Source organism: Vitis riparia, chromosome 19 (assembly GCF_004353265.1).
Source record: "Vitis riparia cultivar Riparia Gloire de Montpellier isolate 1030 chromosome 19, EGFV_Vit.rip_1.0, whole genome shotgun sequence".
In the NCBI taxonomy this organism is placed as follows: domain Eukaryota; kingdom Viridiplantae; phylum Streptophyta; class Magnoliopsida; order Vitales; family Vitaceae; genus Vitis; species Vitis riparia.
Genome location: NC_048449.1, coordinates 10,811,899 through 10,825,554, shown reverse-complemented (window position 1 = coordinate 10,825,554; position 13,656 = coordinate 10,811,899). Strand labels below are relative to the sequence as shown.

Sequence of the window (13,656 nt, the reverse complement as noted above, 5' to 3'; positions counted from 1 at the left end):
GACACATTTAATATAAATTCAATTATTTCAATGGATGACTAATATGAGAATTGTTAAAGGTGTATCTTCAACAGACATCTTTAATATAAATTTAATTTTATGAAATTGTAGAAAATGTGTCTTAAGGAGACATTTTTAATATAAATTTACTATACAATTGATATGAAAATTATGAAAAGTGTCTCTTAAAGAGACACTTTTAATATAAATTCAATTTTGTAAAATTGTAAAATGTGTTTCTTGAAAAGACACGTAAATTCAAATTTTTTAACATGTGGTATTAATATAAAAATTATGGAAGGTGTCGGTTTGAGACACTTTTAATGTAAATTTAATTTTTTTAATGTGTATTATTGAAATAAAAATGATGGATGATGTTTTTCAAGAGAAAACTTTCAAAGTGAGAAAAAGTGTGTAGATTTATAAATATTTTTCAAATTTTAAATTATCCATACAATTATCAAAAATACCCTTATTGTTCAGGCCCAAGGCCCATTTTCCACCTGAACGCATGTCTCTGTCCAGTCTCCAATCTTCATTGATCAGAAACTCTACAGAGAAGAAGACGTCTCTGGGCAACAGGAAACTCCACTCAACGCTACAGAGCCCTACGACTGAGAAGAGAAACACTCGACCTTAGCATCCTGAAGCGTAGGGTTTCGCCCCTAGCTAAATGTTCGGAGAACATTTGGTTCCTAGGTCAGCCGCTGTTTGATTCCGGTTTTTCCTCCTATATATATATATATATATATATTTATTTTTGCCCAATTACACCGCATATAAGTGCGCTATACAAATTGTCTCTGTCTCCAACCCTCTCCGTCTCTCTGGAATGGCGATTTCCTCTTCCTTCCGATTATTCTCAGCCAAAATCCCGCAATCTCTTCATCTTCCCTATCTCTCACTCTCCAAAACCCTAATTTCGTCCACCCCAATTCTCCCAAGATTTTCATTTTTCCGATCAATTTCCATCTCATTTCAGAGGGTTCCTACCAAACCCTCATCCTCATCCTCGCCGCCTTCTTTGACCTCTGCTTCTCTGCAACCCATTGAAGACCTCCCTCCAAAGCTTCAAGAAATCGTCAAACTCTTCCAAGCAGTGGAAGAGCCCAAGGCTAAGTACCAACAGCTCTTGTTCTACGGCAAAAACCTCACCCCACTTGATGCCCAGTACAAGACCACTGAAAACAAGGTTCAGGGATGTGTTTCTCAGGTCTGGGTCCGTGCCTACCTTGATTCGGATAAGAACGTGGTCTTTGAAGCTGATTCTGACTCGGTGCTCACCAAGGGGCTCGCGGCTTTGCTCGTTCAGGGACTTTCGGGCAGGCCGGTTGAGGAGGTTGTGCGGGTCTCGCCCGATTTTGTGGTCTTGCTTGGGTTGCAGCAGAGTCTCACACCTTCGAGGAATAATGGGTTCTTGAATATGTTGAAGTTGATGCAGAAAAAGGCGCTGGAGCTTTATATAAAAGCTAAAAGGAGCAGTGAGTTAACGGGTGTTGAGGATCCGAAAGTGGGTGTGGCTGGGACCGGTGAAACTGGGTTGAATTCAAATGTCGAAAAGCCAGTTAGGACCTCGAATTTGAGCTCTAAAATTGGTGATATTGAAGATTCCGTTGTTAGATTGAGTTCTGAAGTGAGTGGTCGAGATTCAAATCTGGGAGGGGGTGCAGCCAGTGAAACTGCTTTAGGGAGTAGGGGAGGGAGAATTAAAGAGATATTGGAGAGAGCTCTTAGTCCTATTGAATTGCTGGTAGAGGATATATCTTATCAGCATGCTGGACATGCAGGTGTTAGGGGAAGTGATGGGGAGACACATTTTAATCTCAAGGTAGTTTCTGAGGAATTCGAAGGGAAGAGTTTGGTTAAGAGGCATAGAGTCGTTTATGATTTGTTGCAAGAGGAGTTGCAGAATGGACTACATGCATTGTCAATAGTGGCAAAGACACCATCTGAAGTTAGTGGTAGATAAAGAACTGTTCTGAAATAAGGTTCCTTTTTTCCTTTTGCTCCATTCATTTTATTGGAGGTTTAAAAATGATCACTTTAAGTTATTCAAAGCTTTGTATTCCATTCATAGTTCTTAAAAAATGAGCTAAAATTCCAAATGTTATTTTGGCGATTCAGAAGGCATAAGCAAGTTATATATTGGTGGATTCTTGGAATGGTTTATTTGATTACATTTTTGGATTCCAATTGGGTATTTCAAGTTTATAGAACATTTGGATTGTGTATCTGCATTGAACTTCAAAATTTACTGCTAATGTAAGCTTCAGCTCTTTCTTGGAGTAGTGGTATATCCTCTATTAAGATGATCTCTTGAAACCTATTAGGGAATAATACACGGTCCCTTGATTCCTGGCAAGGAATCAGTTTTCTACTTTATCTTGGATTGTCATTTAGTTCTTGTCAATGGAAGTTTGTAGTTAAATTTGACTTTCTACACATTATTGGTGTATAATTGGGCAGTTTTATATATGCAATGTAAAGAGGTCTTGCCCTTAAAGAATATTTGGTGAAAAAAAAAACAAACACATCATCTTAAGGTAGGAATACAGACTAATCCACTGTCCAGCTTCTCCTTTCCAAAGTGTCTATCACGATGTTTAGTTCAATCATGGTGGACAAGAGTGTGTGCAATGTTTATGGTGGCTTTGTTATCACAATACAATAACATAGGCTTCCTAGCTTCAGTACTGAGATTCCCCAAAATGATTTTGATCCACAATGGTTCACAAATTCCATTAGCCATAGTGTCGAATTCTACTTCTGCACTTGAGCGAGCTACTACAGCTTACTTCTCACCAGAACCAGATTCCCTCCATAGAAGGTGCAATATCTTGTGGTTGATCTCCGATCTACAATGGAACCTGCTCAATCTGAGTTGGCATCTTTAATGTTCCCTGATTTTTTTTTCTGTTTTTTCATTTTTGTATAGGCACTTTTGGAATCTGGAAGGCATCAAAGGAACAGGGATTAGCTTCAACCCTCTTTTGTACCATCTTTGAAACAAAAAGTGAAGAAAAAGAGGTAAATTTCATTTCATTATTAATATTATAATTCTCTGGTTGATTTAAATTAGAATTTTCTTATGCCTTAAAGAGCTTTCAGGAGAATAATTAGACCCTGTTCATGCACCTTCTTTGCCAGGTGCACTTAACTCCTTATAGAGCAGAATGGAAGGAGCGGTTTATTATTACTTCACCCGGGGGAGACCCTTTGACCCCTTCCATCTTACTTTATCTGCTTTCCACTTCCTGAGCTGGGGATCCACTAGGCTAAATCCTTGTTGAGAGGTCCATATGGGAGCTTAGAACAAGAGATACCTGAGAATCCCCACTAACAGACATTGTTGAACCACATATATCTGTTCTTCCTATTCTAATTGGATTATTTCCGTTTCTGTTTATATGCCAATAAGAGAGACTTTTATCAAGGGATAAAACGCTTATGAATATTAAGCAATATTCTTGTCAGGTCAGCATGGATAATGTCTGATGTAGGAAAATTTGAAGCTCAATAACTTTTGTAAGATTTCATAAATAAGTTTAAGCTTAAGGGCATGCTTGGTTGCAGGATAGATCTTAGAATCTAAGAATGTTATTACTGTATTTGTTCAGACATCTGTCTTTCTGGGCTTGACATATGGCCACATGATAGTGCTAGGCTTGAGTGGATTTTGCACTTTAGTTTGCTGCTTAAAATCTTCTTTATTTCATGCTCATTTGAAACAAACAAGAATCAGTCCTCCCCCCTTACGTTTGATTACTGGGAACATATAATGAGAAAGGGCACCTGGAATCAAATAGAATAGAAGGAAAAGTTATTCTTCTTTTTAGTAGTTGCTCTGCTTAAAGTGGGTGAGCGCTTGAATAGAAATATGAGATCTGGGATGTAATAACAGGAATCTCACTTGTTCACAAAATGGTGAACTATGAGAACCACAAGGTTGCTGTAGGTACTTAACAACTCTACACAAACAACAAAGGGATGGCGTTAAATCAAAACTTACAGACTTCCAAGGAAGAGAAGTAGTAACTTCAGTCTGCATCTATTGCTGGAGTACCTTCTTGAGTTTGTTTTAATCTATGACTTCCGGAACATGGACAGTTGCATGAGTTTTCATGGTCTACATGTACCTACTTCATATGATTTTATCTACATTACATGGGTTGGGTGTAAGTGTCTATATGTCTCATCTTTTTAATTTTCAAGTTTTACTTATGATGACTCAGCGGAAAAGGATCTTGATAATGAGTATGGCTACTTGGGTACTACTGAAAAATAAAAAATAAAAAAAACAAATAAATATTTTTATGATTAAGGATGAACAGTAGCTTATTTAGAGTTATATCTTCTTGATTCTTTGTCAGGTTCATAATATTATTAATTCTATTATTGCAAATCATATATTCCTAGTATGGAGGATATGCAACCAAAAAAGGGGAATAAACAGTAATACTACTTTTGATGTTTAGTTTTTGGAACTTCAAATCTTTATTATACAATTTTATTGACAATTATTTCTACTTAAACTTTTGTGCCTTCCAAATTAATCTTTTTATCAAAACAAAAGCATGCTTAATCTCTTTTAAGAATCACAACCATGGATAAAACTAAGCATAACTATATATATATATATATAAACTTAGAATTTTATGGTTTTCTAAATCCCTATAAACACCCTCCCATTTCCAGTGGTTTCATGAAACTAGTCTATACTCTTGGTTTTTATCAACTTAGGCTTGAGAGTGTTCTCAAGATTTACTGCCATGGCTTTCCCTGCTAAAGCTAGAGTTCGAGTGACCTTGTCTTAACTCATCTTGTCATGTCTTCAACTGGAAATTACAGAACTGGATAAAAGACGTGGAGCTGGAAGTTAATGGAGTTGGCTAAATAATTGGCTGAACTCCACTTCGAGAATGGCTATATTTATGAGCCATATCCTGAAACTAGAATATTCCTTAACTAGACCAAGTGATGAATATCACCTATGTAATAAACATAGATTCCAGCATTCCAGGTAAAGTTCAGTGGATGTAATGGTTATTCAATTTGTCTTACAAAATTGTCCAATTTGTCCTCCTACTAGCTACAGAACTAGAACTAAGTTCTGATTTGCCTTTCATTTATGATTTCTTTTACATACATTATAATTATGCCATGTACCTGTGCTTCTATCACTTACCTGATGGAAATCTCAACAAATTTGGGATTGCCAAGCAACGGCCTTCCCAATTCTGGTTTTAACAAAATCTGTTTTCAAATAACTTGCACCAGGTAGTCATTCACAGCCGGAGTTGCAATTCTTTAGGTATGCCAAGATTATGATTATTATTATTATTATTCTTTCATTGGATGGATTCTTCAGGTAGGCCTATGATGCACCCATGTGTAGCTTGGTGTTAGGTGGGACAGCTTCATTTGGATGTTCACAGCTTGGAGAATGGCATGAATGGATTCTAGGAACAGGTTTTCCTATATATCTTCAGATTCTTCACAAGTGTTGAATCCCCTTGCTCTCATCTTGAGCACATCCCTACTAATCCGTTTTCTACTTTCTCAGGAGATCCATGATCTACCATGCCCAAAATGAAGTCTGGTTTAAATAAATAAAAATAGTGGAATGTTGAATACGCCATCACTGCATTATGTATAAGAAATAAAAAGTAGACATGGAAATCAACTTGGGAATCTATGTTGATCCCTCTAGAGATCCTAAATACTCTTTTGAAAAATTGGACTAGCTTCTTTGAATGCTCAAAGATTTGAAATTCATACAACTAAGATGACCAACAAGCAAAGAAATAAAAATGTTTGTCAGATTCCTTGTCTGTTGACTGCTGAGTGATATTCTAACTCATCAAAATGAGTTTGTCAGATTCCTTCTTCTGTGCTTCTTCCTACATTTTCCCCTCTAATCCCATATCAGGTTGTTGATGTCATTTGATTCAATTGTGACTCAACCCTCTAGCCCTGTCAAGATTGTTGGCTTAGATTGTTGAATCTGAGATTTCAACGACAATCTTGGCTTAGATCATTTCAACCACAAAAGAATTCTGTTGTATTCATTTTATAGATCATATCAGCTCACCATCCTTTATACATTACAGTTTCCATTTAGATCTGAATCCAAATGGAAGAGGAAAATGAAAAAGGTGAAGTTAAAAGAAAAAAAAAAAAAAAAACTCTGCACTTGTCATCTCTTTGTTCTGCAACTTCGGGTGACTAGAACTCCTGTTGGTGGCCCAGTCATGTCTAACTGGCATCTTCCATGCAACCAGTAAGAGAAGTGCGTCAATCCCAGATTGGCTCTCACTCTAAAAGTTCCTTTTATGTTATATGTAACCTTGTTGATCTGCACCTGCCTTCGGAGCTCCAACCCCAGATTTGGGGGCAAGGAAACCAAGCTTGATATAAAATGAACTGATTCCAACCTTGTTTCTCTTCGTCTCTGAGTGAAAGGCTCAAGAGTTTGAGTTCCTATTAGCCTATCAAAAAAGTAGAGCTCTATGTACACATACTCAAATCTTACATTGATTTTTCGATTTGGGTTCGAGAAATTTGCAAGGAAGGTAAAGTCACCATTGAAGTACTCTGGTGAGTCAAAGTAGACGCTGCTGAGGCTTACGCCAGGGATGTCAAACAAAGGGGTTTTTGGTTTAATAACGAGGAAGATGATCAAAGTAGCAATTCCAAAGAAGATGAGAATAAGGCTGAATATTAGACATAGGATTGCACAACACCATACCATTGGGTTGGTTCGGCGAGGTTGCCGTAGGAGTGTTGCTTGCTTTGTCACTATTCTGGTTCCTGGATCTGGTGTATTTGGTGCTGGAGTATGCTGATTCATGGCTTGTTTTGATATGATAATTTGGTGTGGAGGAGTTGACATGGCTTGCTTCTGGGGTTGGGGTGAGATGATAATTTGGTGTGGAGGAGTTGACATGGTTTGCTCCTGGGGTTGGGGTGAGATGATAATTTGGTGTGGAGGAGTTGACATAGTTTGCTTCTGGGGTTGGGGTGAGAGTGCAAGCTTTTTTAGAAGTTTTATGAAGAAAAACCTCTGAAGCAGGTAATGAGGAAGGAGATGAAGATGGAGATGGTCTCTTTTAGTAAACTGATATAATGGGTTAAAGTAAAAGGGGAAAAGAAGCTTTTAATTAAGTGGCAGTGGGACCAATATGTTGTTTTTTGAGAACTGAAAAAGGATGTATAAGTGGAATGATGGGTAGGGTTTGAATGTTTTTGCTTTTGAAATTGCAGTGGTATCTGAGAAATTCCAAAAGGAACAGCTTGACAAAGGGCTCAGACTCTTTTTTGGTTTCTTGGAGTTCTGATGGGTGGTCGTATGTTTAATCACACTGGTCTTGGTCTGTGATACCAGTGTTTTATGTGGTTTATTGATGCTTACCCACTAAGAAAGTACTTGAAAAAAGTTGGGCGTTATGGATTAAGATAACATAATTTATGTTATGGTGACCAGATGGCAAAACTAAAGATCTCTGCAAAGTGGCATGTTGAGATCAGGGCAACAATCATTAGGACAGAAATTTGCCCTCAGCATTCTTTTCCTTCTTCCTATTGTAGACTTTTCCTTTTTGGGTGGTGGGAGTGATGTTATTAGCATAATAGATGGCTGAATCCTAGTTGGATTTACATTAAATCTTAATGTTGGTGGCCATATCATGGGAGGTCCACACAAAAGCTCTTCTTTACTCAAAGTAACCATTGGTCATCCCCAGTTTGTGACACTAGTATTCTTAGGGCTGAGGGCTGCAATGGGTCTGGTGACTTCGTCTCAGCCAAAAAGAAAAAGTGCATTCAAACTCATCTATCGTTTTGGGACTCCATGTTCCAACTTCTTAACCATTAAGTATTCTTTGAAGAGGAAAGCTGAAATGGTACTCAAAAAACAAATTGAAACAGGAGAGTTACTACTAGTTAGCAAGGCGGGGCTCTCTTCTTGTGTTTGTGCAGGGCCTTTGGTTCTGCCACCCCCTTTATTCTCAAGTACAGTTAAGGACGAGGAAATTTCTGTTCAGCAGGCATTATCCGCCCTTTCAAGCTTAATTATTCTGTGCTTCAACAAGGAAAATTAGTGACATGAATGGGGTTATATGTCAAGTGAATTAATGAGATAGTATGAACATAAACATCATAGCTATTTTCTTTTATTTTATGCAGTACCCATGAGAAGCTATTGCTTTTATTCTTTTGGAATGTAAAGAAACTCAGCAGTGAGGGGGCTGAAATCCTTGTAAATGGCCTGAGCCTAGTGGAGATCCACGCTCGCCTATGTAAATTTTAAGGCCTTTGGTAGTACTACTATATTCCACTCTTGTTGGGATAGGATAGATTTAAGCTCCATTTCCTTCATTTCTCAAATGATGGATCGTGGGGTTCATTGCAAATGATAAAGCATTTGGCTTTTATGTGATGGTTCTTGTTGTTGGACTGTCAGTTTCTACTGAATATAAGTTATGACAACAAACTTGTTTTTGTTTTGAAAGGTTTTTGAGTTTAATTAGAATCCTCAATTAAAATAATTTTAGTACATCTTATTTTGCTTTATACACTCCCATTTCACTGAATTTTATGATTGGTGGGGTCGGAGGGTGTGATCATCAAAGAGTCCAAACTAAACGAAGGGCTGTGATGAAATGATCATGCGTTGGTTACCAGATGCTGTTTGGTGCAGCCATCATCATCAATCTATTTTTAATTACTTTCATTGCGTTGGGTTTCAAATTCTTCGGTGAAATAGACTGATCTTCCTTTTTTTTTTTTTCTTTTTTTCTTTTATCACTTTATTAATCCAAATGGAGTGCCTCCACGTAGCATATTTGCCAATTAAAAAATGTCCAAGTCCACCCAAGTCTTCTGATGTACGAATGATCGGAAACTTCTTTACCTTCTGATATTGCTCCCCCTTTCACTCTCAGCACAAACTCTCATCTCACACATTCCACACCGATGGATTTCCTGCAATCCAAGAATCAGTAGTTTTTGATTTCGTCCGATCTTTGGTGGGAAAACTCTGATTTGGCAGCTTTGATCTCTGCGCTCAAGAAGCTCACAAGCTCATCTGCATGCATGGTATTGATATTGGTGCCCTTTTACCCTTTCTGTCATTCTGTTTTTTCATATTGGGTTTCTGCTAAATGTTGAACTTAGATGGGGGTGAATGCAGAAGCCCTGTTCTTCTATAGCTAATTATACTGTTTGGATCAAAATTTTACTAGGTTTACAGGGAAAAAGATGTTTAGTAGTTGTAGATTTGACTGTGAAGATGCTTTTTGATTCATTTGTTGGCAAAATGGATCCCTTTGCACTCTAATATGAATTTTGCATTTGAATCATATTAATTTGAAAAGCCCCCCATAAATGTCTCCGTCTGAGATAGTAGAGAAAGACTCACACAACCCTACATCACTTGAAAGTAGACATTTATGGGATCAAAGTTCAAAACAGAGGAGAAAGGCTTGGGAAGTGGAGTGGTCAAGCAGGCTACACTGATATAATAGGCTTTGTAGACTTTACAGGTCTGAACTCATACTTGGTCATTTTGGGTAATATCTCCTTATATTTCTCATCGGTAAGTGGCAAAGGTATCCTTATCTATCTTGTCTGAGAAGGAAAATTTAATGCAATGTTGGTGGGACCCGTGTCAAGTCCATTGACATTGCAATGCACGTCCGCATGGTTTTCATGCCAAGGGACATCTCCATGTTTACAGGTTCCTTGAAGAAGAAGAAGAAGAAGAAGAAGAAGAAGAAGAAGAAGAAGAGGAAAGGGTGATTCAATGGGTCAAATTCTCTCCATTATTTTTGGCTGGTTGAGGGGTGAAAGAGATGACAAAAAGAAGCCAAGTGAAAAACTACCCCTGATTTCTCCACCAAGATTGGGGAATCTAATTACTTCTCCACCAAGCTTAGGATCATGTAGGGACTACGCATTGCAGACAAATCTACGGACTCATCCTCCGCCTCCACTGAGCTCTAGTTCTAACTCTAGCTCTAGCCCATTCACCCACTTCCAAACAAGTGGTGCATCACGTCTTCAGCCAAGCTCATTCACCTACTCCAAAACAAGTGGTGCATCACGTCTTCAGCCAACACAACAGACTCATCATCAACTCAACTCGAGCTCATGTGGCTTCTCTATCGCGGCTGTGTCATCCCCTGTCCAGCCAAAACTAGAGACTCGCCAGCAACTGAGTTCTAGCTCATGCAGCCAATCCAGCACAACCCAATTTTACCCAAAACCAGTGCAGACTCATCAGCCACTCAACTTGAGCTCATGTGGCCTCTCCAGCACGACTGTATCATCCCCTGTCCAGCCAAAACTAGAGACTCACCAACAGCTAAGTTCTAGCTCATGCAGCCAATCCAGCACAACCCATTTTTACCCAAAACCAGTGCAGACTCCTCAGCCACTCAGCTCCAACTCGTGTGGCCTATCCAGGCCAAGTGGTACTTCTCATGCTCAGCCAAAGATACAGACTCATCCTTCACTACTCTCTAGCTCCTGCAGCCACTCTAGCGTAAGTGGTGCATCCCATTTCCAGCCAAATCCAGTGACTCTTCCACTGAGCTCTGTCCCAAGCAGCAACTCAGGAATCAATGGTGCATCGCAGCGAAACTCTCTGGGTTTTCCACTGAGCTTGGACCCACGAAGCAATTCCAGGTCTGATGATGCATTGAATCTGACAATTCCTGCAAAATTTAAAATCCAAGTTGTAGGTGATGAGAAGCAAGTTTCTGCACGGCTCCACCAGTACAACATAATTGAAGAAAAAGAAGAACGAACCAGAGGAGTGGTAGGAAAAAATTGGTGGGACTACAGCAGCTGTGAAGAAGAAGACCTAGAGGAAGGAAAACGAGTAAGATGGATAAAGCACTACAGCAGTGAGTACAAAATATTGCTGGCGGGTGAAGGGGACTTCTCATTCTCTGCGTCTTTGGCTGTGGCTTTTGCTTCTGCTACAAACATTACCGCTACTTCTCTTGATTCTATAGGTAACAAATAAGAAATCCTGAATTATAAGTTGGTAATCTTCTTTGAGTGTTTCTCATGAATGCCATGATTTTGATTGATTTGGGTATTTTCTCATTCTAGTCTGAGTAAACCTTGATTCGCATGTGCCCCAGCACCCATTTGGGGTTTGTCTATGACCTTAACTGATGACAATCAGCTGCAATTTTCAGAGTTTTTGAGCACAAACTATAGGCATGCCATGTCCAACATCGATAAACTCCGGAGCTTGGGTGCTAAGGTCATGCATGATGTTGATGCCACCAAAATGGCAAACGTTTTCCCATTCAAATGCATGCGTTTTGATCGAGTTGTTTACAACTTCCCACTCGCTGGATTTTTTCCCAATGAACCGAGGGAGGATGAGATCTGGTTGGTAGATTCTTTCTTTGAAAAGCTCCTATGAATTCATGAACCCAATTCTTACATCAAAATTTTCCTTCTATATCATTGTTAATTCTTGCAGGCGACATCGAATGCTGGTACAGCAGTTTTTAGAAAATGCGAAGAAGTTGATTCACATAGATGGAGAAATCCACATTACTCACAAAAGCAATGGCTTCTTTTATGAGTGGAATTTGGAATTTCTAGCCTCAAGAGTTGGGCTTCGACTTATAGAAGAAGTGCCCTTTAATTTTAGGGACTACCCAGGGTACCGCACCAAGTATGGCTTTGGGGGTGACAGTAACTTCAACTGCAGTCCTAGCAAAACTTACAAATTTGGGCATAAAAAAACGATTGAGAAGCCTAGCTACAGATTTATGAAATGATCCAAGTGGGAGGAGTTTGAAACTTTGTTTTTGTAATTAATACAATGAATGTTGGTGTGGAATGAAATTGTGTGGGTATGATCTATAGAGGAAATCTTTGTAGATGCAAAGGTTTTTATATGGAAAAGGGAAAAAGGGTGAATTCTGATGATAGCAGGGCAACTCTCTTATGATGCTTACTATCCTGAGCATCATAGTGACAGCTGTCACAAGATTCTTTTTTTTTGTGTGATGTAGTGAAGATCGACCTAGCAAGCCCACACCGATGCAACCCGACACACAAAGTATACAAGCAGAAATTACTTCTCAACTTGTATAATTCCGTGCACAACACAAAAAAATCAATGGCTTCAGTGTTTTTATTGGAAGTGTTTTTAGTATAAATGTTTTCTTTAAAAGTGTTTGTAAAAGAATAATTCATCACGTATTTCTCTATAAAAACATTAAAACTAATTTTTCAATACTACAAAGTGATTTTTTAGATTTTTAAAAATGTTTCCTAAATTTTGTTAAACACTTTATTATTATTATTTTTTTAAAATACTTTTTAAACTATAAGCATTTTTTAGAATAATTGTTAAACGAACTCTAATGCCTGTTTGACAGTGATTTTATGAAGTATTTTTTATCCCTTCTAACACTTGAAAAATAAAAAAATTTAAGTACTAGAAAGATTATAATCGTTCTTAGAATTACTATCAAATGAGTTTTAAGTCTTATGGAAACATTTTATCTGAGTTTTAAGTCTATGGAAACATTTTATCTTTTACCTGTACAATATGGTATTAATAGGCAGCCAAAAAATCTCAATAACTACCCCTGTATTATAGATCTAACCCAGGCTCTTTCACCTATCTTAGTAGTTTCTTAAGGCTTGCAACTTCTCTTGAGGTGCTATCAGGTGTCCCAAACACTTTGTCCTTGTTTCAGATGATGTATTTATGCATTTCTATAACACAACTAGGGATAGCAATAGGACGGGTTCGGGACGGATCGCTTCCATCCCAACCCATCTGTCCTATTTATTCAAAATAATTCATATATTTGTCCCATTAAAAAAAAAATAAATGGGGTGGGGTGAGTGGGACGGGACGATTATACAAATTTTCCATACGCATCTTATCTCACCTTGTTTAACTCTTTTTTAAAATAAATAATTAAAATATTATAATTTTTTATAACTTATTTTATTGAAAAATATTTTATTATCATTATTATTATATATATTAAAATAAAAAAATAAAAAATAAAATAAATTAATTTTATATATGATCAAGGTGGGGCTGGATGGGGTGAGACGAACTCACCTTGAACCTGTATTGGATTTTAAAAAAAATTCTTAAGCCCTTAAATTTTAAACTTATCTCATTAAAGACGAGTACTTAAAAAAACTCACCCCATTGTCGTTCCTAGACGTAACCCCATATTTGTAGATTAGGAGTGGCTATATCTCCCGGATGTTACTCGCTGGACTCTGTCTTGTGCCTAAACCAACAAACCTCGTGTCTTTGCATGTTTCCCTTCCTTGAACCTGTGTGTTTTAGCCAACCAACCCAGATGTCTTGTACTCGAATGCCCAAGTACGCCTTACTAAGTTCACTGTTGCTTAGAATTAGAGTCTGGCACCACATTTTGGAGGGTCACATGATCTCGGTCACGCCCATGGCTCATGTATGTAGCATTGTTCACATGTAGCCCATGCATCAAGTTGCCTACATTAATCCAACTTGTCTCAGCCATACAACCCACATCTAACATTTGTCATGCTTTGCTCAGGCTTTCTTCATGCAGCTATACCCTGCTTAAACCACTGGGCACTCGGTTGTATGTAAGTTCTAATGGTGTGGTGCCC

The 13,656-nt window shown here is 38.1% G+C and overlaps 2 protein-coding genes across 8 annotated transcripts in view; one reads left to right on the top strand and one right to left on the bottom strand.

Annotated features, from left to right (window-relative positions):
* The first annotated feature begins 514 nt into the window (after positions 1-514).
* Positions 515-13,656, top strand: part of LOC117909382 (sufE-like protein 1, chloroplastic/mitochondrial) — a 28,850-nt gene continuing 15,708 nt past the window's right edge. Inside the window, exons 1-5 of one of the 7 annotated variants that reach the window (XM_034823403.1) lie at positions 1,980-2,827; positions 2,936-3,027; positions 8,943-11,018; positions 11,208-11,406; positions 11,501-11,957. In XM_034823403.1, coding sequence (XP_034679294.1) covers positions 9,803-11,018; positions 11,208-11,406; positions 11,501-11,804 — 1,719 coding nt within the window. In that variant the 5' untranslated portion in view covers positions 1,980-2,827; positions 2,936-3,027; positions 8,943-9,802 and the 3' untranslated portion in view covers positions 11,805-11,957. Of the gene's footprint in view, positions 2,828-2,935; positions 3,028-3,147; positions 3,573-7,094; positions 11,019-11,207; positions 11,407-11,500; positions 11,958-13,656 lie in introns of those variants that run through there. The other 6 variants (XM_034823407.1, XM_034823406.1, XM_034823404.1 and 3 more) reach the window with 6 other exon arrangements.
* Positions 5,652-7,075, bottom strand: LOC117909385 (uncharacterized protein At1g08160). The gene has a single exon (XM_034823415.1). The coding sequence runs from the start codon at positions 6,998-7,000 to the stop codon at positions 6,197-6,199; it is 804 nt and encodes a 267-aa protein (XP_034679306.1). The 5' UTR covers positions 7,001-7,075; the 3' UTR covers positions 5,652-6,196.

Bases quoted from the DNA above. Each gene is read 5' to 3' on its own strand.
- LOC117909385 (XM_034823415.1), bottom strand. From the start codon at position 7,000: ATGTCAACTCCTCCACACCAAATTATCATCTCACCCCAACCCCAGGAG.